The sequence below is a fragment of the Hyposmocoma kahamanoa genome, unplaced genomic scaffold (assembly GCF_003589595.1).
Source record: "Hyposmocoma kahamanoa isolate Upper Pololo Valley unplaced genomic scaffold, ASM358959v1 62, whole genome shotgun sequence".
NCBI lineage: Eukaryota > Metazoa > Arthropoda > Insecta > Lepidoptera > Cosmopterigidae > Hyposmocoma > Hyposmocoma kahamanoa.
Genome location: NW_020653850.1, coordinates 3,373,062 through 3,401,050, shown reverse-complemented (window position 1 = coordinate 3,401,050; position 27,989 = coordinate 3,373,062). Strand labels below are relative to the sequence as shown.

General features: G+C 36.0%; 1 protein-coding gene across 2 annotated transcripts; it reads left to right on the top strand.

Moving 5' to 3' along the window:
- Window positions 1-27,933, top strand: LOC113229531 (putative serine/threonine-protein kinase haspin homolog). 2 transcript variants are annotated; one of them, XM_026463162.1, is made up of 10 exons: window positions 1-39; window positions 104-186; window positions 263-320; window positions 1,737-1,917; window positions 4,475-4,651; window positions 6,657-6,774; window positions 18,938-19,150; window positions 24,517-24,612; window positions 25,872-26,101; window positions 27,525-27,933. In XM_026463162.1, exons 1-10 carry the CDS (start codon window positions 33-35, stop codon window positions 27,724-27,726), a joined length of 1,365 nt encoding a protein of 454 aa, XP_026318947.1. In that variant the 5' UTR covers window positions 1-32; the 3' UTR covers window positions 27,727-27,933. The 2 variants fall into 2 exon arrangements, with proteins under 2 accessions (XP_026318947.1, XP_026318948.1); XM_026463163.1 differs by lacking the exons at window positions 1-39; window positions 104-186; window positions 263-320 and adding an exon at window positions 1,381-1,552 and having other exon boundaries at window positions 27,525-27,931.
- Window positions 27,934-27,989: the final 56 nt, after the last annotated feature.

Below are 27,989 nucleotides of genomic sequence, written 5' to 3'. Positions count from 1 at the left end.
AATTTGTCACCTCCATCCAAAGTTTCTGTGTAATGTCAGGTTTGTAATTCGATTTGCGTGACTATCGATAAAAATGCTGTTTTCTAAGAAAATTTCGTTTCAGGTACACTACATAATGAATCAATTCATAGTCGCAGAAGTACATTCGTGTGTAAACCGAGCAAATCAACTATTCGGATTGTAAAAGTAAGTAATTGTGTCATTTGCACATTTTTCATTTTGGTTTTTATTCTTTAATTAAAAACCTGAATTTTCCTTTCAGGAAACTAATAGTTCCAGAATAAGCCTAAGTAGTACAACTGTACTTGAGGATTTGAAAGGTAAGTTTTCACAACATTTTCTTGTACCTTTGATGCGGTAGAAAATATATTTTGACTTGGCAATACCGTAGAGTATAATCTGTGGCCGTATATAGAGTTGGATTACACTTTTGCCATACCTATGTTCGATACCTGCTATTTTCTTTGTCTTTGTTTTGACGAGTATGGATTATATACGCATAATTCTGTAGTTGTAGTTTTATTACTAACATAGGTTATTAATTATGATTACTAATATTTAATAAGCTGTGTGCATAATTTCCTATAGTTGTTTTATTTTTGCAATGCCATGTCAACGGCCACTAATTTACGTGTTATGACGCCATCACTCAAATCGTCGTAGATATCCCGTGCATAGGACTCTGTGGGTCCGCTGTACTTTTTGATACGAAGTTTAATCTGGATGGACGGCAGCAATTGGTCGCCTTTGCAGTCTACATTACCGTGTAAAAAATACAATTTCCAAAATATGCCATTTTTTAAACTGGTGTTTTTCTTATTACACATTCTTATTTTGTTATGGATACAGTGAACAATTAATATTATATTTCTTAGCATTTTCAAGATTTTTAAACAAACAAAGTATGCAATATCGTGTAAACACATACAAAAAACTCGTTTCTCTATACTAGTACAAAACACATTTGTTGAAAATAAAATGTGTTGACACAGTACCGCGCGGCATCGGCATGGACTGCCCTGCTCGAAGCAATACTTTTACGAGTCACGTAAATGACGATGCCCATTTTCCTATGTCCAGACATCATGATCTGTCCGTGTTGACGGTCGACGTGGTTAATATAGGAATAAATGTATCTCACACAGTTTCCTCATTACACTTTAGTAATAAACGAGTAACTTCAGTAACTAATACATTATATCAGTGACTGATTTGTACACTGCTACTATTACTAATGTACCGTTACTTTAGTCGGCATCACAAAGCGCATCTCTAAATTCGCGGAAGAAGACGCAAGACGCTGTCGTTTGGTCATTGTCCATAATTTTATTTTTATTTTATAAATTAATTGAGCGTTGAAACGTGTAGTGGTGAATTATAAACGTTATTATTCACTAATAATAACGAGACATAAGAAACTTTAGTGTTTATTTGTGTTTTTTGATTGATTTGACTGCCATTATCCCTAACGGGATAATAGCTTGGTTCTGCGTCTTTGTTCAGTGAAAAGTGTCTAAAGCTAAGTGCATGCATCTTTCCCCGCAATACCCAGGTTAGTTTTATATTTGAGAGGGCTTGTTTAAGATGTATTCTACTGTACAATTCGAAATTTAAAGCACGTAACATGATGCGTAATCATTAAGACAGGGGAAAGTCCATTCACTAAAGAACTTCCTCGTATGTGTCATACCCCGCCTTGATGTCGTACAGGTATATTGACGCGTTGTATTTTCCAGGATTTCTTGAGGACTGTGATGATACGATTGTCGAGTTATCGAAGCTCTCGATCACAGACGGCGAGGTTACTGTGTTAGAGAAATTCCATGAGGCCACGCGCGTTGCCACTGCCCGAGATTACGTGCTGCGACGCTGCAATCAAACAAACGCTATATTGTTTGATGAATGCTATCCAGATACGTAAGTACCACTACATTTCAGTTCAATATCTGTATAGAGCATGTCATTGTTGATATGACCTTGTATTGAAAAAACTGTCTTTAAGTAGGTCGGGTAGACAAGTTCGCTTTATTACCACAGTAATGTAATTCTGCAAATTAGTCATCATCTTAATTTTCATGCTGCATTGTTTTAGATCTACCCTTATAAATTTAATTTTTGTACAATACCTTTTGTAATGTGGCATACCTTCTTATATAAATAATAAAAATAACCTTCATTAACAGAGATTGGAATATGCAGAGATATTTACCTAAGCTTTAAGTAATTCACAGATGCGATAATACCTCCCTCTTAAATCCCACAATGGTTAAAAATAAAAGACAAAAACAAAATATTTGTATTTAAAAAAGACAAAGAAAAATATGATTGTAAATTGTTAGTGGCACATGAAAAATGTAGACGAAATACAGCACCTATAATAATTCTAATATTTCAGAGGGAGGTCTTTACACTGTGTATTACCTCTTGGAAGTTTAGGTAAATATATAATTATTCTGAAGAACTAAAATTAATGCAAAGTGCTTAGTAATGCATATTATTATCATTGGTTGTTACAATTGAGGACCATCAGAACAAAAACTGATAAGTCACATTTTGACTTGTTCTTGTTTTATTAATGCCAAATGGTAGTTTTTGTTCATTTCTATCAACATCAATTATAATCCACTTTAAAAATACAGTGCAAAAGCATGGATCCGAACACAGTGCGACGACAAATCCTATCATTGATACTAGACGAAATTAAAATTTATATATAGGTATTGGTTACCCCTCAAGGAAGAGTGGCATAAGTGGGGTTACGTCAAACACGAAGCAATAAACATCTTCCATGAGGGGTGCAATTTAATTATGAGTCTCCATTTCTGTAATTTAGTGGCCAAATTAAATCTGCGTAAATCTTGTGTGAATATTAATTAGTGTGATTTATGTGAATCTCGTTATCAGTCTCCAGACAACGTAAATGAATGCTTTCTGTGCAAAAATGAAAGTTGTAGCCATTGCAATAACAAAGTAGTAACATTGAATCCCTCTCCTGTGAAATATGGTTTGGTGCAGATACTCGCTTTTTACCAACATACAGATCAGTGAATCTGCACTATCCCCTACAATATGTAGTTTTTTTCAATATTAAAAGTTGTATACCTAAAAGAAACTATTTCTCATCTAGTATTAGTAAGAACTATAAATATACAACTATACTTACAGTACTCAAGCAAACTTGGCAAATATTCAAGAGCAGGTGGTGTTAGGTGTAGATATGTAGAAAAATGCACTGGCATTTATAGAGGTGTCAAGTTCAATGGCTTGTGACCTTTAGGCATTGTAGTGATGTGAAGCTAAAGGTGACCTCTTTTATTCTTGCTTTTTAAATATGCTGGCATTTTAATATGGTTTCTATGTAGTTTTTGGGCATTTTCCCCAAGTACAAAATTCGTATAAATAAAGATTAAGTTCTTGGTTCTTTTTGTTGTGTATTCTACAATTTTACATACACACTATCATCACACCAGTTTCCCACTCTAGTAGGCAGAGACTGAATCTGCACTTGCTATGCTCTTGACAAATCTCTTATGCTCCTCCACTTGCATATTTCTTCATACAGGTCTGTTTATTCTTAATACATTTTACCATTTTAATTACTTAAATGATGAACTAGCCTATATCGGCTGTTCAGATACTTATCCATTTCTCTGATGTGCTTAATACTGCCTCAGTTACTCTGTCCATTTAAATTTCTTGCACATTCACAGTTATACTATATTTTCAATTGATTGTATGCTCTGTACAGTGCGTACATTAGAACTTAGACATATTATTTGATTAACATATTATGCGCACTGTGTGACTCTTTGGGCTGTTTAATATTGCAAAGATTTTCTCTGTGAACAAAAGTTGAAAACGAACTTATTAGTGGAGAATTGAGTGAAAACAAGTAAAATTAGTGAAGAGAGTCCTGATCATTTAATTTTTTTTATGATATCATAAACCTGGTGGTAAGTGACATGCCGACTTATGATAGTTGTAGTGCCATTCAGAGATATAATCGCAAGTATCAAATGGCCAGGAATGATTTTAATGGCATAGATCTGAGAGGCACGTGCCTGTCTCCCTGAAACATAACATTGATAAGTCCTATGTGCCGGAAATTTCACCAGCACCCTTAAAATAAAGGCTCTTATTACCCTATATAACCTAGACCCTATATTAAGTGCATATTGGCTGAGATATTACTTAGATCCCGATACATCTCAACCTCTCATGTGTTAATAGACTATAAACAAGGGCGTTTTGGATGACACCATCTCACCTGATTTAATTGATGATGATTTAATGATCTTGAGTTGTAATTAATTGCTGAATGATGTTTATTAATGAGCAGAAACTTTGACAACTCTCAACTGATGCATGTCAATAAGTCATTGTCACTAAAGCAAAATGAGCCTAAGTCTTTCTTTCTGCTATTGTAATAAAGATTATAATGTTTTAGGCCTTAAAATTGAATGTCGTTATACAGGGTATTAAAGAACTGCCACAAGATCGGCGAAGGCCTGTACGGAGAAGTGTTTCTGTGGCGGGCGCCCGATGGACGCGCGCGTGTGATGAAGATAGTGCCTATAGCCGGCACCACCCGCGTCAATGGGGAGCAACAGAAGGACTTCCACGAGATCATTTCTGAAATTGTGATTGCTATGTGAGTCTAAACATCTTTACAGTTCTATTTGTTTTTATGTGTCATTTGTATTATCAAGAAACCTTTAGGGCGCGTTTATTCGACATGAATTTCATCGCGCTCACGCCGGAGACTGCGTGGCCGCCGTGCAACGACCGCGTGCATCTAACTGTCATGGCAAAATACGCTCTATTTATTTAGCTATCGTTTTTCTATCGTAAACTAAGGTAAACGATTCTTTTATAGGGAACTGTATACATTTTTACAATAAGATTCCGGAGAATATATTAAGATTATCATTTCTTAAGTTTAAAACTTAGATTAAAAGTATTTTAATTGAAAAGTCATATTACAAAATTGAAGAGTATGTGTTAGATAAAGAATATGGGAAGACAACAAGAGTCTAGATTCCATAGAATTATGATTCAAAGTCATTTAAGTTTATTTGAAAAGAGCAATCCCTACAGTTTCTTGCTCGTTCTTCTCAGGGAGGTCAGCGTAAAAAATACGTTTCCAAATGTAAAAATTTTACCTATGGAATAAATGATTATTTGACTTTGACTAGCTTTTACGTTTTAACTTAAATGAGGGTCCCGGGCGTGCGGACGAGCCTGGTTTGTCTTTGGTCTACGCGGCGACCGCGCAGTTGTGTTATTCCAAGGAATTGAAATGTTGTTGCCTAGTACATAGAATTCAGATTCGCCATGAATGTACGTGAAAGCTTGGTAACTGGGCGGTCGACGCGCGGCGGCCACGTGAAAACTTTCGCACCGTGTAACTGGACGCTTATTTTTCTTTGGACGGATTTTTCTTTTTTATTAAAAAGTAAGTTCGCATTTGACCTCCATCTCATCTGATGGAAAGTGACAATGAGGTCGACGATAGAGTATGCACAACTATAGAGAGTATGGATTTTTTTTATTGACCATTTTTAGTTTTTCACCTTGCATTAGATTTTTTTAAATTGAAAACTAATTAAAAAGAAATATTGCATAAATTAGGTGTGTCAACCAAACAGCTTTTAAATATTGTCACTGTAGATGTAATTCAGTCATTGTCCCTAACCGGAACATGAACAAAGACTAATAAAGGTAGAATTATAAATGAACTAAAGAAATTTCATACCGTTGCATAGTAGCACAACTGTGCCAACATTAATGTGTTTTTATTTGTTGAATAGCAATCAGTGTCCTATTGATAAAGGGATACAAACTAATCTAAAATTGCACATTATTGCGTTACTTTGTCAATATTTACTAGTGAGTCATTTCATTACGTTGTAAAAGGTGATTTAGTTTCATTAGATATCGGCTAAGGTATGAGTCACTGCTTTCATTGAATGGACTGGCATTTTCTGAACACTCGGAGCCAATGTGAATCATTCCTTCATTAGTGTTGGATTATATAGAACGGTATGACAAAATACATAACAATACGAAAGCATTCTTTTTGTCAGAATTCAAATTTAGATACTATAGGTACTAACGAACTTGCACCACTGTAAATTATTGTCTTGAAACATTGTGGCATTTCAAGTTCCGAAGTAACCTTAAAAACTGGTATTTAATAGGGAAAATATAAAACAAAATAACTTTATAACGATAGAGAATATTGTTTTTAGTTACAGAATTTGAATAGTACAACAACTCTTTCTTTACATAAGCTCTTGATACATACTCAATCAAAAGATCTAAGTATTACAAGTTTTCGAAAATATTATATGTACAGTATTAGACGACAGCACATCAAGCTATAACACTTTGGTTCAAATATGACCTCCAGTGCAACGAAATTGATGTGCTGCTGTCTGTATATTTAAAGTATTTTTATTTGCAAACTTACTTTAAGATTTGGATTTATGGTATTATTTTTTTTATTTAGAGTTTTCACATTGTTTACATTTTTATACTGTGATCTTATTTTTTTTTGTTTTATTTTGATTATTAATAAATTTTGCTTTAAATAAATTGCAAATTACTGCATTCCTGAATAAAGTTATTATTATTATTATTTACTCGTTCAACAGGGAATTGAGCGCACTACGCGCTCCCATAGCCGAAATTGAACGTCACTTTGATGAAGGCAAGGAGATTGACGCATTGGACTTGCATTCTCTGGAGAACGCAACTGACATCTTTAATGAGGTAAGTCAACTTTGTTTATTTAGTGATAGACAGTTTTGATCAACAGCAGCGTAGTGAAGTGTGGAACATGATAGGTTATACAGAGTGTAAAGAAAATGTCCTATAATTTTCAACTGGTGACAAACAACTTTAGCACAAAAAATAAGTTACCCCTACGCTTCGTACGTTACTCAAACTAAAAAATTACAACATGTGACATGATTTTTGTTTCTGGGTTATCAATATCATTTTCTAATTGTCCTGTGTGTAAAACTTTGCACTTGTGGGCAGGGCAACGAAAGTTGACATTTGTGTACCATTACGGAGACGTCCAAATTCTCAGATTTCTCTCGAAGACATAAAATCAACAGTATCTTACAACCAAAATTCTGCAAATTGATGACAAAGAACCTAGAAATGTATAGATTTGCGACATTATGTAAATACCACTATGTAGCCTATGTAAATAGGCAGCAATGTAAATACCATTGTGACAGGTGCAGAAGCAAAGTTATAGCAGTTATAGTATATAAGCAGGGCTATGGCTACTATTTTCTACACTCGCTCTTCAATTAAACAGAAACTAATACCGTCAAACCAGAAACAGAACCATTTTGGAAATTTGTTACATAGTGGTGTTTGTTACTTAGTTAGACGAATCTTAAAAAAAAAAAAAATATATGATTTCTGGCTCACTCAGCCCCGTTTATAAATGATCACGCCTTTCTGTTACACCTGTTGTAGCAAACAAACTTCCTTGCCATATTATAAATATTAAAATAACTAATTAAACAAACAAGAACATTGCCTTCACACAATTAAATATAAACTCACATATTGTTAACGAAAATTGACATATGTATCGTTTGTATCATGTATTTTCCTGCGTATTGTTTTATATTAACAATGAGTTTACAATATCACATTGTAATTATGAACGACTTTCTCACTCGTGTCTCAACAATAATCACTTTACCGACCCCTAAACTGAAAACATACTATGCAACGTGAGATTACGTGAACGTGTGCGTCCGGACACGGCACGCGACTGGCGCGCACACATACAAGCCGCGCTGCTACGTTTGTATGGAGTTACCGTACTTGTCTTATTATACCATGCTAATAATTGTAACTTTTTATAAAAATAACCGACCTCGAAAGTTAGTCGAATTACATCTATTTGCCAAGTTTTATTGGAATTGGTTATCGGAAAGTGCGCGAAACCGGATTCATCCCCTAGTTTGCCACCCTTAGATGTGGAATATTTACTTCAAATTTAAATGGGACCACTACTGAGGTTACCCTCTTTTAACAAAAAAAGTATCATCAAGATCGGAGTTATCGTGTAACATATATACAAAAACAACATGCAAACAATACCTCCAAAAGTAACCAGAAATAGAGACGAAATGTCATTTAATTTGTTTGAAAACTATTCTGTCATATAATTTCGGGGACAACTGCGCTATGATTGGCCAGCCCGAATTCTAAACAATTGACGAGTGTCGTTAAGTGTTTCACTCAATTTAACTTGAGCTTTGCTATTATGGACGAAAATTGAAAAATGACATATTTAATTACCGATGAAATGTGATTCTGTTTGTTTGGTAATTAGATGTTTTGCTGGTTTTCCCACACCACCGAATGGAACAGCCTTCATTGTTACAGATATTATGTTTATTACAATAAATACAGATTATTTTTGAAATATTCGGAGACGTACACACACGTCAATTGTTGGCGGTGTACTATTTCAGCTTTCTGATTTGTGATTTCAGTGCAAACGGGAGTTGATATTTAAAAGTGATATAAGGCCCAATTTGGATGGATGGCCCCTATTTCGTCTCTATTTCTGGTTATATATACTCAATGCTAACCACCTTTCGCACCACTTGGTCGTTACGTCACGTGCTATCTTAAAAAAGTAATAAACCCTTGAACACCTGGCAATCTGAAAAATGCAACTAATTACGTACGTTTATGTAATAGAACACGTGTTGTAGCTCTTACATAGCTTAAGTATTATAATAACCTTTAAACAATAGATGTATTGAAACATTGGCACATGCTATTCCATTGTGTGGAGTGAACCTAAGTACATTCTATTGCTATGCACTAGACCCCATGCTAATGTTTTTACTAGCCGGTTCTCTTCTGTCATTTCAGTTATTCACCACCAACCCATGTACGTTCCACTCTCGCTTACCTCATCTAAGTAGAGTGTTTAGGCCTGAATGTACTATCGGCAAAGTCGACGCGTTACCATCATAAATGTTTTTTTTCTATGCAGGCAATGGTGGATAATATAATATACGTAGATAATATTTTTATTATATACATAAGGTTTAAAAAAAAAGTCAACTTATATAAGAGACGGGGACATGCAAAACTAAACTGTTTTGGAATTGGGTAGGTTTCAAGTTTGCTGATAAGTACGTAGCAGTAGAGCTGAAAGAGTTCGTCCAGTTAAGTACTGCCACTTTACCTCTTTCTGCTGCTAAACAGTAATGTCAGTATTGCTGCGTTCCGGTTTTGAAGGGTAAGCGCGAGATACTGCTGTTCTCGCATAGACATCCCGCGCTTTATGTCGCTCTCACGCAAGCCGCGCCCATTCGTGCTAGCCCTACTGAACAATGTGTATGATGTTGTATCATATTTGATATAAAAAAAATCTTGATCTTGTTGCTTTTGTAGGAGCTACGTTTTAGTTATCATGAAACTCCACCAATACTTTTACGGCTTGTTTATAATGAGGCATGCCGGAATAGACTGAATATATGTAAATACATATTTGGTAATTACCAAAAGTTCCTTTATACACATAGCGCGAATAATACCTCCCTCTAATGGAAAAACATCAGAACTAAATTATTAAGTTTTTATTTACAAATACGAAACTTCCCTTTTAAATACACTGCTGTAGTAAAGTAATTGCAAGACAAAATAGAATACAAGGGATTTGAGGACAGCACTCTCCACTCGATGTGTGTATACCTTCCTTGACATTCAGGTAAATACTTCCTTCAAGTCTGGTTAAATACGCCGACTCCGATCTTTAGTAATAACACGCAAATGGAATATTTGAATAACTAATTTTCCACGCAATTTCATGTTGTTAGTAGTACTATTGTAAATATTAACAAACTACACAGAAAATGGCTTATTGTTTTATGTTATCTAAGCTATCTGTGACCGCGGCTGGCGAGGACTGAGAGGCTAATGACACAAGTTTTCATGTTTTCAATTAGTCTAGAGTGTTGACCTTCCTATGAGATTTTTTGAAGGCTACTTTTTAAAACCATTTCATACTCCGCTTGAGTAACATCCTTAAAAAAAATATGATTTTCAGTAATTATCAAAAACATGCTGACATTGCGTATATATTCGGAGTCCCATGGCAATGACACACGAGGAGAAAGTACTTTAAATATTCTAGTTATCACGTTTTGCTTCATGGATATATTATTTTATTTTTAAAAGTATGTATTACTGCATTCAAAGACATTTACAAAATTCAAATCGTCCGACCAAATGTGTCATAAGAATTCTGCATTTATATGATTCCGATTGAAGTTGTGAGATAAAAAGATATAAGTAAGAAATATCGTATCAACATATTTTTCCCGGTCCTCCGATTGAGCATGTTACTAAATAAAAAACTTTAAAAAATTGAGGATTTTTCTGCAATATATTATAAACCCAAGCCGTGGTAAGCCCTGTATATGAATATAACCCGAGATAGAGATTCACCCTAGCAATACCTCAGTGAAATGTCAAATTGAAAATATGTGGCTCTGAAGATTTTGTCAAATGCTAATTACGACAACTGGTCATCAGAGGCAGAGTGACGATATAAAGCGAATGTCATGTTTATTGACCTCGACGTTTTTACTATGGATTTTTATTTTTCCCACCGTTTGGTAATTATTTACGAGCCGTCTGCGTCTATTTCCGTTTCCGTGCACACTTTAAAATTCTAGTTTTTGAACAGATATATCCTAGGTAAGGTATCTCCATCTTGCTTAACAGTTAACATAACCTAACCATCGCAACTAATTTGTGTTGATATGATCTTAAGTTACCGTTTATGTTCGTGTTGATTTTGTTGAAGATCGCTGAGAGCTTTTATTTAACTAAAGGTCGTACAGGCCCTTATTTCAGTTATGAACCTAAACTTGTGTGATTAAACTAGTCACATAATATTCAAGTTTATGTTAAAAGCAAGAACTTAAATTTTATGAACAACCTTCTTCGAAACATTAAAGGCCCACGCATACAAAAACAATAGTATCTGTAGATTCGTGTGACCTATAATGATACTAGTAGGGTTGTTGATCGCGAATTTTGGGTTTTGTAAACCGTCATTTTGACAACAATCTTAAAAATCGGATTGTTTACAGATCGTAAAATTAGCACGAAACTTGTGCGCAATATCATCAATAAGGTTTCAAGTATTTATAAAGGAATTTTCAATCAAATATTGAAGTGAACGGACACCTAGACGAGCGTGTACCAACCACATCTTCACTTTCCATTAGTAGAGATTGCGGATAAATGTGAGTCAACTTAAGTCAAGAAAAAATTGAATCTATGCCTTAGAGGACACCTGTGTCCATCGTTAGGACATATTCATACAGTACAATACCAAATCTGTGCTAGATTATAATATCGTCGGGGATAGTGCAATTACGCGTAACTAGCATTCGATTATGACTTTCAATTTCAATACTTTAGTAACCAAATCAAATCCACGTAAATGTCATGGCAACCACATTACTGTGATTTGGGACACATTACGGGGATCTGTTGTTATCAGTCCGTAGACAATATTAATTAATGCTTAGTGTGCAAAAACGAAAGTCGGAGCCATTAAAATAACAAAATAATAACATTGTATCCCTTTCCTATAAAATTTGGTTTAGTGCAATACTACATACGCGGATTTGCACTATCCCCCACGATATATCAAATATTTTTTAACTGTCTCTACTTTTACTGTGAATGAGACACAATTTATCTAGTTTATGCCCCATATCTACACTCTATGTTAAACATTTACTTGTATATTTTATAGAGTTTAGAAGACAATAATTATTATGCTGCAAAGGAAAGGTAGAAGCTTTTTTATCAGTCGATAACAAGAAACATAATCAGCTAAATAAAATAAGCAACCTAACGTCAGACCGCGTCCATTGAACCACAACACCGATTGAGATGCGTAGTATTATTTTCCAATGTATTTAGATGTAAATCTCTAAAGTCTAGAGGAGATTAAGAACAACTGCCAGATAATCTTTAATCTTTCTTTGTTTGATGTAAAGAGTGAAAGAGACCGGTAACGACCGACGCTTTTGTTTGCTTCATATTATACCCGCTGTACCGTTCAAATGCCAAGACTCGGTAAAATCAGCAGTGTTCCTAGAATGACGTAACGCGATGATTAGCGACGCATTCCCCACCACGACTTCGCCACTCGTGCATATGGACGCACTTTCACTCCGTACAACCAATTTGTATCATATATCATTTGTATGACTTTTATATAAAATACACGTCCACTATACGGAGTGGTTTTGGTTTATCTCAAAAACAATGTTTATTTTACTTATTTGTCAAAATTGGAATAAAGCAAGGTTAACACTAAGTTTGAGATAGCCTGGTGAGCCGAAGCTCTTATAAGGGACTCCGTAAAGAGAATGGGGTCACGCGGTTCGCGTTCCGTGTGCTTTGTTATTTTTTAAGGCGTGACGCATACTGAAGTCGTTCTGACCACGTCTATAAATGTATAGGATTTAGTAGACAGGAGTGAGCGCCTTAACGCGTGACCGCCTTTTGTTTCTTAGTATTTCGCTTTAGTGAAGTCGATAGACCCGTCGCCACACAACGTTATGGTATCAGTTAAGGTTTTTTTCGTTATTGAGAAGTATGTAAATTATGCGGAATTTCTAAATAAAAACATGCAAATAGCAATTTCAAAATCGATGTTATCACGAAAACAGCCGAAAAAAATATAATGATTATGAGATATTATATAGGCGTTATTCCCGATATTTCGGAACCATTTTTAAATATAAACCTGGTAATAAACCAGCTTGCTACGTTGCGACTGATCTGAAGAGAAGCTAGGGGCGAGCACGATATTATGTCGGCATGTTTGGGCATACCTAATAAGGAAACCGCGTAAGAATTGTTAGTATAGTTGCATGCAGGAATGCCACAGGAGCTTTTGCCTGTCAAGGGGCGGCCAGGTTTACGAGAAATTCCTGGATGTGGGCAGCGTTAGGCCGTTGTTATGATCTTTGAGAGAGATCGATGCCAATCAATTCAAAATCTTGATATTGATTGATTGGTCGTAGTTTCAAATTTAAAAAGAAATAACAAATTCTGGATTGTTAATATAATTTAAACTTTATCCTGTCACCATATCGTTGAAAGTTCAATACCTTTATTGCAACTTACGACGTTTTAATTTTATATTGAAATTTCAATCAATATACTGCCATCTAGCGGTTCATTGCTGAACGACGATGAATTGGAGTTATTGCAGGAGTATAAGCTTTACTTTTACTTTTTTTACTTTTTACGTTTCTCGCAACAAAAAAATTCGATGAACACAATTGAAAATTTATTAAAATGACATTTTCGGATGATGTAAAATACCACCAAGGGTAATATAATTGCACTCCAAAACATATAGGGCATACACACTATAAGGCATTTTTTTAGGATTTTAGAGAATTTGGACGAATGAATGACACAACCATACCATACAAAGCTAAAATGGCGGACTGAGCTCAGATAGGTCTATCGAGACATACGCGTCAGACGCTAACTAACCACTTTCACTGTATTTATTGTTCTGTGTGCATGCTACACTAGTTACAAATATCCATGCTCCCACCCGTGGAACCTGCTATGAGTTTATGGTATTATATAAACCTAAACCTGAAGTTCACCGTGCCGTTCCGTCAAATATTTATGCAACAATTAATTGTAAATCACTATTGTTGGAAGATAACGGTTTTTTAAACACGCCATAGAAAACAACTCACTGTAACCTATTCACTATAATAAAGGCGGTGTTTTCTAATGACATTGCATTAACCCATTGTCGTTGCAACTTTCTTTGGCTTTCGAAACAACTAATTATATCTTGAGCCGTTGTAGCCCAGTGGGAGAATGTTGTTTCTCCATTGAAAGAATCCCTGTGACTGCAGGTACTTTATGACATTAATTAATTACGTACATTCGTGAATGTTTACCAGTAATACCTCTTGCTAATTGTGAAGTAAAACATTGCCATGAAACTTGCATGTTGAAGAGAAGACCTTTGCTCAGCCGTAGGAGGTATAATGAGTTAATGATGAATTAGATCCGCACGAATTACTCCAATCAATGGGAAGACTGTTCCAAGGTTTTGATAACGGAATGTGGGGCATATTTAGCCGTTATCGTCTTTATCTGGAAAGAAGGACGCAAATGTTGTATGTATCTATTTGTTTATTTCAATCACTTGGCGCAACGTATTATTTACGAGTATATCCATTGAATGTATTAAATATTCTTTATTGCACATTAAAATTACAATGACGACGTAGAACAGTAATTTAAGTATAACGTAATGAGCTTATGTAGGATAGGCGACCATTTTGCTGAGTAATAATTTCTTCCAGGCTACATTACATATACTGATAGCCATTTATAATTCATAATAACTGTAATTTATTCTAATTATTAATACAAAGATCGAACGGAGAAAAAAAATCTTTGATCCGGCTGGACTCAAACCAGCGACTGTGGCTGACGGTCTCCCAACTGAGCTACAGAACGAATCATTTAATTTATTTGTGAAAACACGTTGGTATAGAAGTTGATTGTACAAAATAAGTATTATTTCCGGTGACATGGACGCCTTGAGCCTCTGGGGGTCGATATGACCACTTTGGGAATTATCGGTCCCGAACATCGAAACCAGAAGGAATTTTGAAAATTTATTTCCCAAATTGACCCTAGCGGGACCTCCACACAGCTGTCCGCTGAGCCTTTGAGGTCGTCAATAGAACATATGTTACTGACATAAACAACAACCGTGACCGTGTCAAGTCAACCGTGACCATGCGACCTGTAAAGGGCCCGAAACGTCGGTTTGTTTGAAAAAACAAATATACGCGATTTAAATCCGGAAAAATAGTTTCATTTCCTATGTGTAACAATCGCGAAAACCTAAGAACTCGATATAAACTCTATTTATTATTATCCTTCATAATTTGTATATAATGTATCCGATGCTAAGTATGTGTTCACCTTCATTTATTATCATTAGTCAATTTACGAAATGATATAACAAGTCTACTATTTAAATGAGACTGGCAGATATAGCGTGACATTTCAAACGGCAAAGCAGCACGCTTATCACGCAATGAAGGGGGCAACGGGCAAAATGTCTGTCTGTAGACGTTGATAAGACGTTTCTATGATAGACTCGTGCGATAAACGGACGTCTTTGTTCTTTAAAAATTCCCTGATAGATAAGGATTGTTCTTCTTTTATTTACTGTCTTAGAACAGTAATTTCCGCTTCATCTGTTATAGTATTGTTTGGATATAAATATAAAGGATGTTGTGCAATTAAACTGGTGAAATGGGAAAAATATAGTGATGAAAGAGACTCAGTCTTTTTAAGGCCTATTAAAAAAGCTCGACTTATTTTAAATGTCTCACAACTAGACTAGAATTTTAACCCTTAAGTCTTGAGTCATACGATTAAAACTGAAGTCTAATTTGAGTGGAAGTCTTTTAACCGCAGGGATTAAAAACCAAATCATTACTTAAAATGTTTATAGGAATAAAAGGACCTTATAGTCTCGGTAATCGCGAGTCATATGAGACGCATGGTGTAAGAAATTGAAACATTTTTGTTAAATTAATCAATCAATCAAACACACATAATAATATTGTAATGTTTTCTTTGAATTAGAACTCACTGAAAACGACTGAGTCTTTTTGACAAAAACTCGAACCTCTTAATTTTAAAGTCGAGTCCTGTATTCCTGTCCTTCCTGTAGTCCTGACATTATTAGACACGTCAAGATTTTTTGACTTTGATTCTGGCAAATGCGGAACATATACAAAGTTCCTTTAATTCAACAAAAGTACACAGGTGATGTCATTTTGTTTAGACCGTCCATAAACGAATGCATATTTTAAGACCACATACATGTAAATCATGAGTAGGTACATTAAAATCTCAACAAAAGTAAACGAAAGTCGGCTATTGTGTTTTATCGATAATAGTAAGTTCTTTATATCCACAAATTACGTAAGTACAAAGTCCTTCATCGTCAATCATCATCAAGCAGCCTCTACTCTAGTCATCTTCGGATATAGGCCTCCTCCGTATCTCTCCATTTACCTCGCTCCCGTGCCACATGCATCCGTTTACGGCCCGCTACAATTTTAACGTCATTCAACCGAAGGGGCGAACGACCTCTACCGCGCGTGCTGGCCCATAGTCGCCACTCCATGATCTTCCTTATCCCCCGATCTGGATCCATTCTAGCTGTGTCCTGCCCATTTCCATTTCATAGTATCAATGTTGTGAACAACGTCCCGACTTTGGTTATCCGTCGAATACGCTCATTCTGTATCCGATCGAGCAAATGTTATTCCTAACATTGCTCTTTCCATTGCCCTCTGTGCGACTCGTGCTGATTTCTTTGTTAGAGTCGTTGTTTCCATGCCATAGGTGAATACTGACAGGACACACTGGTTGAAGGCCTTAGTCTTTAGCCTCTGCGGTACAGAGTACAACATTTAAATTTATAAGCAAAGATGACATTGTTTAATATGTAGTATAGGGTAATTAGCAATTGATTATATACTTAAATTAGGTTTAGTTTGCAATTATTTAACAATTAAACTGACGCCATAATATAGAAAAAAGCAATACCTACTAAAATATGAATACAACACGTACAAAAAACATGTTCTAGATCTATTTATAAAAACCTAAGACCATAGATGAAATCGGAACCAGTTTGTGATGGGTTCTTTTATAACACTAAGACGTCATCAATTAACGCAAACGCCACTGACATGTGCGTCATATTTGCGTGCATAGTTGTCAAACGACTTTATCCGTAATGGCAATGAAACAAGGTCACTTGTCTTATAATTTACGCATTTCATATGACTGACGTCAGCTATGCACGGCTTGTAATTTAATCTTGCCACGTGTACATCGTTTACTAATTACATACTTAATAATAAACACTTCTACATTAATATAAACGTTCTTACCATATGTTTTCTATTGAGTAATTAAGGTGGTGCCGGCAGTGACCGACACGCGCTAATGTTAGACTTCTTTTTTAAATTAATTTCTAATTTCTAATAAAATTTAGAACAAAATTTTCTATCATAGTAACACGTTCCTTATTGGTAAGTGTCGAATTACCGGGTGTTCATTACTAAAGCTTTAGAGAAATTCTAGTTCAGGTTTTTTTGCTTATAATTATAATAACTTTTTTATGAAATCTTTTTTTTTATATCTGGCAAGTAATTACTATTGATATATGTATAAAAACAAAAAAAAAATCTAGTTCCTTTACAATGAATCCGGGTTCACATTTAGTATTACGTATATGTATGTATATTGATATTTTTTTAAGCTTTATTGGCAAAAAAATTCGATGCTTTTCTTAACTTGCAAATCTAGGAAATGATTAGTAAATGTGTATTGTGAGGCCACGAGAATTGTCCGGAATACGCGTGACCTGTTTTTGAGCTCGTATCTATGTAGTTTGTACGTTACACAAATGATATAAAGTTAATTATGCTATGGTTACTATAAATCGCATCTTCCGATCCAGTCAGTTCCGCAAAACAGTAACATTATATAGTTAGTGAAGTTATAACATCGCCTAAGGCAAAATTAATCGCTTTCATATTTTAATCTCAATCTACGAAGAAGTTTCGCGGGCATGATCTGACCAATCGGAAAGCGTGACTTCAAACTAATCACGTTCGTGATCCAATGTTGGTTCAGTATAATTTGCTTTCTTATACGAATTTTGACATAGGCAAATGTTAGAACTTTACCGAAGATAATGAAGATGGGAGGCAGGGCAGTACAGTCCCACACTCACTGTCATTATTAAGATGTATTGTGCTGGGTTTCTCACGATGTTCTCATTCACCTCGTGCAGGAAACAAATTAGTAAATGTTATTTAAATCTGAGATCGAAACAGGTAAACGTTATGGAACACAATTTGCATACGGATACACCACAATTTACAATGTCTTTGTATCAATAATAATTTACAATGTTTTTGTTTTCGGTTTTCGGTGGTACATTGTCAGTTCTACCTTATTTATCAGCCTTGCGGTAATCAATTTTACACGCTAACAGTGTTGCCAACTAGACTAAAGTAAATGTCGCTAGACAGAACGTTCAAAAGTCGTTAATTGTCGCTAAAAGTGTATTTCCACTCCATATGGAAAATCGACGCTCATGATACTCAATATAAGGATCATTTCACTGGCGAGACCTTTATGGTCATAGCACAGACAAAATATCAATACACCACAAATGAGAAACTTACCATATTGAGTAACGCATAAAATAATTCAGATAATTTCACTAACTTATATTAAAAGATGAATGTGATTTTTTTATGATACCAAGTGACTTGACGTACAAGTCGTATGGCTGGTGGTAAGCGACACGCCTGTCCATAACAGTAGCACTGCCACTCAGAGCTTTAAAAACGCAAAGATGTCAGGGGCACTGCACTGCACCCCGAGACATAAGTTGATAAGTCTCATGTGCCTGTAATTTCACCAGCACCTTTCAAAACCGGAACGTAAGGTGGCAGTATGTCCCTGCAAGTCGCGACCTGTCGTGCTAGCCCTTCTGGACTAACTCTTTCTCAAGGAGTTCTACTGCTACTAATTAAATAGGCACCAAAAAAGTCGTTAAATAGAAATAAAATGTCGCTTAATCTAGTGAATTAAATATAAAATAAAAATCGCTAAGTTGGTGAAGCTGCACGCTAGATCAAGATTTCACATTTTCTGAATGACTCAATTGTTAAAATCCCGCCCAAACTTCCTGCCATGAGAGGCGAGCGCTTTTTCAACTTGATTATTACAGCTAACTTCACAACTTTGTGTTAAATTACAGGTGCTAGCTGTACGTTCTGTATACGGCAGTTATCCATCCCGACTACTCGATCTGTGGGAATTATACGACGAGTGCAACGGCTCGGAAAACGATAACCCGGCCATACTGCCCGTCGACCAGCAATACATTGTGCTGGAACTTGCCAACGCCGGACAAGATCTCGAGAGCTATCAGTTCAACAGCGCTGAACAGGCGCATGCGCTGTTCTTGCAGGTATTTTTATTTGTAGCAGTACACTCGACTGAAAAAGGTTCAAGGACAACTCCAGCAAACAAGAATCAACTTTATTTTCAGACACTACTATTTGTAAATAATGAAAATGGCAGCTAGCTGTGTTACAGGATACTTAATATCGTATGTCTCAAGGTCGGCAATACATTTGCGATACTAAGATATTTGCTTGCTCTCGCACATATCTATGGGCGGTCATATCCACAGTAATCAGGTTGACAGCCTTTTCAATTTGCATATTTTTTTATCTAAATAAACTACAAGAGACATTTCTTTTAGTGATAATACTAATTGGTTCTTATTCTCTGGCAACATCCTTAACTTTTTCAGGTACAGTGCAAATAGATGAAACCATCAAAAACACAGTACATATTACACATGCATTTATTCGTACAGTGGCATTGGAAGAGATATCGATATTTCAGAGAAGAGACGAGTGTAAAAAACAGAAATGTTATTGATCATAATAATTTTTATAGATCTATTTTATTTTCATAACTATGTTTTTCCAACTTCATGTAGACAGATCGAAAAAGCTTAAAATGTTATCATAATACAGATGGTTTTTATGCCCTTTCTTCTCTGGAGTGTCAAATGCTACTGCATGTACAAATAGCCAGTGTATTTACGTCGCTTAAGCATTGTTTTACATTATGTTAGCTACCTATATTGACTTTTTGTGTCAGCCATATTGTCCTCTTGGACTGGACGTAATTGTGTATTTCAACGGAGAGTTTCGTGATCAATGTTATAATAATAATATAATTCACCGAAATCGTAAGTTGCGTCACCTACACACCTCTTCTTGCCGAAATCGATTCTTTTATCTTACAAGTTTGTTGATAAAACTGCCCTGCGTCTATCGTAACCGTGACAGCGGTTTACTTTCAGTGAACTAGAGGCCAAAGATCTTGAAACCAGGTCAATGGATTGTAAACAAATGAAATCCATTAAAGTGACTAGTTCTATTATTCTGAGGTATTATTTAATTCAATTTTATGCAAATTACGATACGAATCAATTCACAAATAGAAAATATGACGGTCTTTCGTTTTACTTATATATGTAACTACTAACTAGTAACGTCTATTTAAAGATCCGTGCCCAACATAACTTGGCTTAAAATTGGGTAATTAGGAGTAAATTTTCAGAAATTCTAATAGACGTAGCTGAATTTCCTCTATATCGTTGACTAAATTTGAGCCAAGAGAAACCCAGGTTAGTAATTGTAATAAAAAGCTCAAGGGACTTCATAAGATCATGACATACAACACTAATGGACATTGTTTGCAATTTTACGAAAACATAATTTATTTGCATCACAATATAGAATTTTAAAAAACTTCTTACCGTCAAAGCGGAAGTTACCTTTATTTGAAAATGCACGCCATGTTTATAAATAGGAATTCGAAACTAATTACCCGTGAATTAAAGATCGAATCGTTTTACGAAATTGTGCCGATATGACGCAATGCGATAGCCTCGCGGTAGTACGCCCAATTGTATATTTGATGCATTATTCCACGCTGACGTATCACCGGCGGACGACGTAATCGCTAGAACAATCGCCGCGCGTGGCTTAATCATACGGTCGGGCACATGACTCATATTTTACTACTGTGTTTAGATCGATGTTATGTTGTCGTTTCATTCTTCCTAATTACTTTAACATGTTGTAAAACTTTTCCTCTACTAAAGAGTCATAAAGGCTGAGTGTTTTGCGTCCAGGGACCGCTCTAGAATAGAACTTTCGTGCTAGCAATAAATGTCCATACATTTAAAATGGTCATGTCTTATATATTTTTACTTCAAGACTCCTCAAAATATTTATGCATTTAACGAAAATCAACTTTGTCTCAACTGAACATCGAGTACGTAACCAGAAATAGAGACGAAATAGGGGCCATCCACCCCTGGCATCAGGTAAATGGGCCTTATATCACTTTTAAATATCAACTCTCGTTTGCACTGAAATCACAAATTAGAAAGCTGAATAAGTGCAGAGCCAACAACTGACCTGTAAGTACGTCTCCGTATATTCCGAAAATATTCTCTATTTATTGTAATAAATATAATATCTCTATTTTGGGCTGTTTTATACGGTGATGTAGTAAAAACAGCAAAACATCTAATTACAAAACAAACGGAATAACATTTCATTGGTAATTAATATTAAACATGTAATTTTTCAATTTTCCGCAGTCGTTAATTGTCCATTATAGCAAAGTTCAAGTTAAACTGGTCAATTTGAAGTGAAACAATTAACGACACCCGTCAATTGGTTCGAATTAGGGCTAGCCAATCGGAGTGCAGTTGTCACTGTAATGATTTGGCAGAATAGTTTTCAAACAAATTACATGACATTTCGTCTCTATTTCTGTTTATATACTCGATGCAACTGAATAATTAAAACGGGCTCATTAAAATTCGATATGAAGTCATGCGGATTTTTAGGCACTTGGAACGTGTCTATGCGTTAATAAACATAGATTTAAGTTATATTGCTACTACACCAAGGTCAAATCGTGCAAAATACCTGCACTTGTATTGAATATTTTTTCATGCAGTTAAAATTTACCATTTGTTCATATGAGTGGTGTAGATGTCAACTAAACATATCAATATGAACACCTTTTACTATGAAGAATTACATTTATAATGTATAACCATGAACGAATATTAAAATGCGATAGTTATAAATAAAATTACTTATCGTATTCACGTGCTGTATCTATTCTGTAATCTACATTGCCTTGTCTATAATAATAATCTAAAATATCAGAGAAACTAAACGTTCTTGATATGGTTATCGCAATTGAGCAAGAGGCTATGGTCACATTTAAAAAAATAGATAACATTAACACGTTTTATTGTTCAAAACAGCTAGGCCGTATACACCACCTCAACACCATATTACCGTATAAACCGTTTTCTGAATATTAGTCTCCCGTCTAATTGTTTTGTATTCAGGACTAAAATTAATTGGCCCACCCTCCAAAAATGCCAAGTAGGGTAGGGTATTAGGAAGAGAAATTGAAACTTTGTCTTAAGGCCGCGTGACTTATAAGTATGGTTAATTAAACAGCACCCTATGGCGGTCACAAGATAAACAAATATTTTCCGCAGTCGCTATAGACTTTAACACTGTAATCTGAATGTTATTTTTTTTTTGCGGTGGAGAAATACTTTACGCCCGAGGCTGGGGTGGCTCCGAAGTTACGTGGGACTCCCCCATAGTGGGGGGCATACCGCATTGAAACTCCATCGGCGTTGCCCGCAAGCCTGGGTGTTATGGGTGCCGTGGGATCCTGATGATTTGACCACAACTTCGCGTTATTCATTTGACTAAGCTGCAAATAAAGAAAAAAACTCATGACTCATTTACAATGAACAATGGACACTAGGCACTATTTACTTATCAGCATTTATGTCATAATTTTTTTTAGCAATGATCTTTGCATTTATTTATTTTTTATTTGTCGAGCCTTTTCAAGAAGATCTCCGTCTATAGGTTACTTAACAATGGATTTCTTTATATTGAAAGCTTAATTTTGCTGCCTACTATTAACTGCTAGCTGACAAGGCTTAAATGTATAGAGTTTTTTACAAAGTCCACACTAAAACTTAAAGACCATATTTGTAAATGTACGTTCGCGAATTTAAATGTTTAGGGTGACACTCTATTTATTATCATGCTTCAGCACTGCGTCAATTTTATGTGGGGTATGGCAACACTAGTACAGCACTGCCACTGCCCTGGCGCCATCTTTATTATGTGTATATTGCTTATGGTGATCTTATTAAAAAGGCTCGCAAGTTTTTGTTTTTTTTTTCAGTATCCCGATTGCATGGCCCGTTGGTTCCTTCGGATGATAAGTGAATTTTTAGTTCAAGTGTCTCCATTATCTTGACTAGATTTTCACTTATCCTCTGCGGTGACCATTCCTGCTTTTGGTGTTCAAGTGTGATTGTTTTTGTTTAATAATTTATTTTGTTTTTGTTCGAATAAAACACTCGCATGTTGTTCTAACCTACTAAGATTGTTAAAAAGCCAAAATAAGCGACGTACTTTGCGACATCCATAACAAAACTTAAAAGCCAGTTTGAAACAGATACGTCGCCTGCAGTTGTTCGATCATTCTATGATTTTCTACGCGCTTTTGCAATGGTAAAAAAATATGCGTTGCGTTGTTACGTAGCCATAGCACGATAGACTAAGGGTCGTATTCTAGAACTCTACTCAATGCTCAAGTCAGGATTTGAGTATGGTTTAAAGCACTGGAAATACGACCCTAATGGAAGGGACTTGAGTATGATTTCGAGTGCTTTAAACCATACTCAAATCCTGACTTGAGCATTGAATTGACCCTATGAATGCCATACAAAAATCCCTTTTTTATTTGAACGCAACATTAAAAGCAAACTAATATAAAAGCAATTGTTTCAAATGTGCTATCTGTTTTTTTGATAATCTAAATTCTAACACATTAACACTGTTCAACCGCTAAAATATCTGCGTCACTAAACACTGGACCTCGAAAATAAGTTTTGAAAACAGTCTAAAGATTTATGCGAGAGTTTTGTTCAAACACTATTGTTCTTCGCCAATATGTTTTACTTGATTTGTGTTTTTGTTTTGCCATGGTACTTTCCGTTTTTGGGGATCTTTATTTGATACCTTTGACATGCGCTTGCGTCCCGTCTGACAGATTGTATTATCAATGTATCATGAATCGTTAGTCGATATAAATAAATAAATAACGCACACACTCAACATAGCCCCGCACTAGGAAAACCCCGTGTCGCGGCTGCCATGGACATACACATAGGCAACCACAAATTACACCCAAACTCACGAGAGAAATAAATGTAGGCCATACAAATATTTCTCCCGACCCGGGAATCGAAACCGGGACCTCTGCGTGGCAGACCAGTATAGTATCGTTCGTTCGTTAAAGGATTCAAACATTTAAAATGACAGTAAAGATTTTACGCCAACGCATTGCGAGGGACAAAACGGTAATAAGAATTTAACAACGGTTAGATGTGGCAGTTGCAACGTATCGCTTGCAATGTATTTTAAATTCCCAGTGGCCGGGCGTTAATGCGCGTACGATATTCAGCGGCGCAATTTTCGCTAAATGTGTTCCCAGCTTTGTGTCGTCTATTTTTAAAATATATGTAGATGTAATGTTGAAATTGCGAATAAAAATCAAACCCACAATAAAAACAGGCGTAAATAATGGTTTATTTATATGACATTGTTCAATAACAAAGTCATATACAACAGTTTGTACAATTAATTATCCTATATAATCGATGTTTTATATTATATTTGTCATTTGCAGATTGCGTTCGGTTTGGCAGTGGGGGAGGAAGCCTTCCAGTTCGAACATCGCGACTTGCACTGGGGAAACGTATTGATAAAGCCTACTGATCAAAAGGTTAGATACATTAAAATTATTTGCTCAAACTCAAATAATTTTTATTTCATAGGTAAGCAAATTACACTTGAAAACGTCATATTGATTAAACTACACACTATATTGATAAAACATTCGTAAGACAGGATTCCCTTAGAAGAATGACCAAGAAACACTAGGGGTTGCTCTTTATGAATATACGTTCATACACATTGCAAAATTCTTATGACCGATATTTTGAAATTTTCGTTGTTATAATATCTGTGGCTTTACTGAAAAGGGGGAACCAGTTAAAGCTTAATATGATATTAAGCATTTAGTACTTTTCGTGTTTCCTTGTAAAGTTGGCTTTTTTTTACTTGTGCCCGTTTTCACTAAAGACTCTGATATAACAGCTGTGGCTCTAAAGTTGGCGGGAGACGGGAAAAACAGTTAAAGCTTAATATCATAACATTTTTTCACGTCTCCCTTGTAAAGTTGGTTTGTTTGACTTGTACCCCTTTTAACTAGAGACTCGGATATAATAGCTGTGGCTCAAGTGAACATGGGTACAAGTAAAAAAGCCAACTTTTGTAAAGTTGACGGGAGACGCCAAAAACACTTAACGCTTAAATATCATATTTCATTTTCGCGTCTCCCTTGTAAAGTTGGCTTGTTTGACTTGTACCTCTTTTCACTAGAGCCCCAGAATTCAGATTAACATTAGTCACAGGTTGCTTGATGTTAGTAATATCTAGTTATTAATATGTATCTGGGAGGTTGATAGTATTTTACGAATAACCTTGCATAATTATTAATTACGTCATATATGTGTATTGCTCCATTAGACACAGAAAAATATAACTACATCCTCTCCAGTTCTTGTAACTCTACCTGCAATGTGCTGTTACATTTTTCTGTATCTAATGGAGCAATCAACATGTTGACGTAACTCCACTTATACCATTCTTCCTTGAAGGGTGCGATATTACAATCTGCAGCTCCAGGCGAACCAGTCAGGGCTGTAGGAGTAGGCCGTAATAGAAGTCGTCGACTTTTTTAGTTTTTTAGTTACTGCCTCCATGGCCGAACGGTTACCATGCCGGACTGTCCCAGCTTCGATTCCCGGGCCGGGAGAAATATTTGTATGGCGTACATTTATTTCTCTCGTGAGTTTGGGTGTAATTTGTGGTTGTCTATGTGTGTGTCCATGGCACCCGCGACACAGGGTTCCCCTAGTGCGGGGCTATGTTGAGTGTGTTATAGTCGATGAGTGACGAATACGTTTGTTCCCGGCGCAGTTCGCGACGTTCGTGCTGCGCGGGCGCGCGCACCGCGTGCCGCGGCGGGGCGTGGCGGCCACCATCATCGACTACTCGCTGTCGCGCCTGTCGCTCCCGCTCGCGCCCGAGCAGCGCGACTGCCGCGAGTCGGCGGCGCTCTACAACGACCTCGGCGCCGACGACGACCTCTTCGGCACCGTCGGCGACTACCAGTTCGAGGTCTACCGCCTCATGCGAGATAAGCTGGGGTCCGTATTATTTATTTCTGCATTGCGAAATGAGATTTTAGTAGCAGTAGAGCTCCTCGTGAAAGTGTTCGTCCAGGATAGCAGTGCCACCAAGCTGTAATGTCAGCATTACTGTGTTTCGGTTTTGAACGGTAAGGGTAGTGGTACTGTAACTGTTATGGACAGGCGTGTAGCTTACCATCAGGCGCAGGACTTGTTCGTCCCGTCACTTGATATTATAAAAAAAAATCCTTCGACCTGGGTGGGACCATGGGTTCGATTCCCGGGCCGGGAGAAATATTTGTATGTCCTATATTTGTTTCTCCCGCGAGTTTGGATGTAATTTGTAGTTGTCTATAGCACACGTGATATAGGGTTTCCCTAGTGCGTGACCAATCACGAGTGTGTGTGTTATTTTATTTATTTATTTATAATCCTGACAACTTAAGTAGGTCCACAATTGTGTTAGTAACTCTTAGCCTTTGAGTGAGATCCCACATCAAGGGACAATCAAATCTTTTACATATCGTCGGTTAAAAGGTAAAACTCATTAAGTGACATTTTGTTCAAAAACTAGATTTTTTCAATTTTGCTTTATTGGGAAGAACATCTATGACAAGAAAAATTCAGTAAGTCTGTGGTGTCCTTCATGTTTTAATACATACCAGTCCTTTAGTGATTTTTCATAATGAAAAAATACAAAATCTTAATTATCTCCCTTTGGCCAATTAGGCTATTAGTGAGTTTTACCTTTTAACCGACGATATCATCTTCTAGATGCTGTTACTGCCGCCCCACACTGTCTATAAACGAGTTCGTTTTTCGCGCAATACCACGTTGAAACCGTTTTTGCGTGCCTTAACAAACATGTTCGAGGCACTACAGAATCGCGACAGCCGCAACATCATCCTGACGGTGTTATATTGGATGCGCAAAGCATTGTTAGCTTTTGAATGTATATAGCTGCAAAGAAAAGCAAAACCTTAACTTGTGTCTGTGCCAAATCGAGGCTACCGCTCTACCTAATGAACAACAGATCGAGTCAGCAGATCTAGCTAATTATTCTACGTGTTTGTTATAGAACTTTGTATTGGGTTTTTTCGGCTTCACCTAGTAACACGGTAGTAGTTAACATTATTGTTATTTGTAAATATCTGACACGCTAGTTTATCATGTTAAATCCAGTAATATTGGTAAACTAAAGAATATATGATTTAAAAATGCTAAATGTATAGATCACGGGCTCGATTCCTGGCAGTATCCATTTAGAAACAAACTTTTCTAAATTGTTTTCGATCTCATCATCTTGATCAATCACTTTTGTTTTTCTGGTATTCTAGTACTCAAAATTCCCTAATTTGGGACATGTAAACTCTTGTTTGAGGCACAGATCATTTGGTGTTGAGTTCTACCACATTTTTAATTTTTTCATTTTTGTCAACAGAAATGATTGGAAGAATTTCGAGCCGTACACAAATATTCTGTGGCTGCACTACATAGTGGATAAGATGATAACGGCGCTTCGTTACAAAAGGACGAATACAAAAACTCATAAGCAGTATATTGCAAAACTAAAGGGCCTCAAGGACAGGATACTCTCGTATGGGAGCGCAACACAATTTGTGCTGACCGACAACGAATACTAAACGAACAAATTATGATATATTATACATTTATAAATTTACACATTTAACATCATCGCTAGTTTCTTCAATATGGTAGTAACTGTTTGTTCTCACTTGACAATGAAAAGCATAAATTATAATGTAAATAGAGTTTGCTTCGAGTTTGTTATAGACACTAAAAGAATTATTTACAATATTGTTGCCGCACTAGACTGGTTCCGGCAGGAAGGTGCCTTCATAGATAAGGTAGTGCCTTTGTTCAGATTAATAAATTCATATATTGT

Bases quoted from the DNA above. Each gene is read 5' to 3' on its own strand.
- LOC113229531 (XM_026463162.1), top strand. The intron at 187-262 runs GTAAGTAATTGT...TTTTCCTTTCAG, and splicing joins CAACTATTCGGATTGTAAAA to GAAACTAATAGTTCCAGAAT. The intron at 321-1,736 runs GTAAGTTTTCAC...TGTATTTTCCAG, and splicing joins TGTACTTGAGGATTTGAAAG to GATTTCTTGAGGACTGTGAT.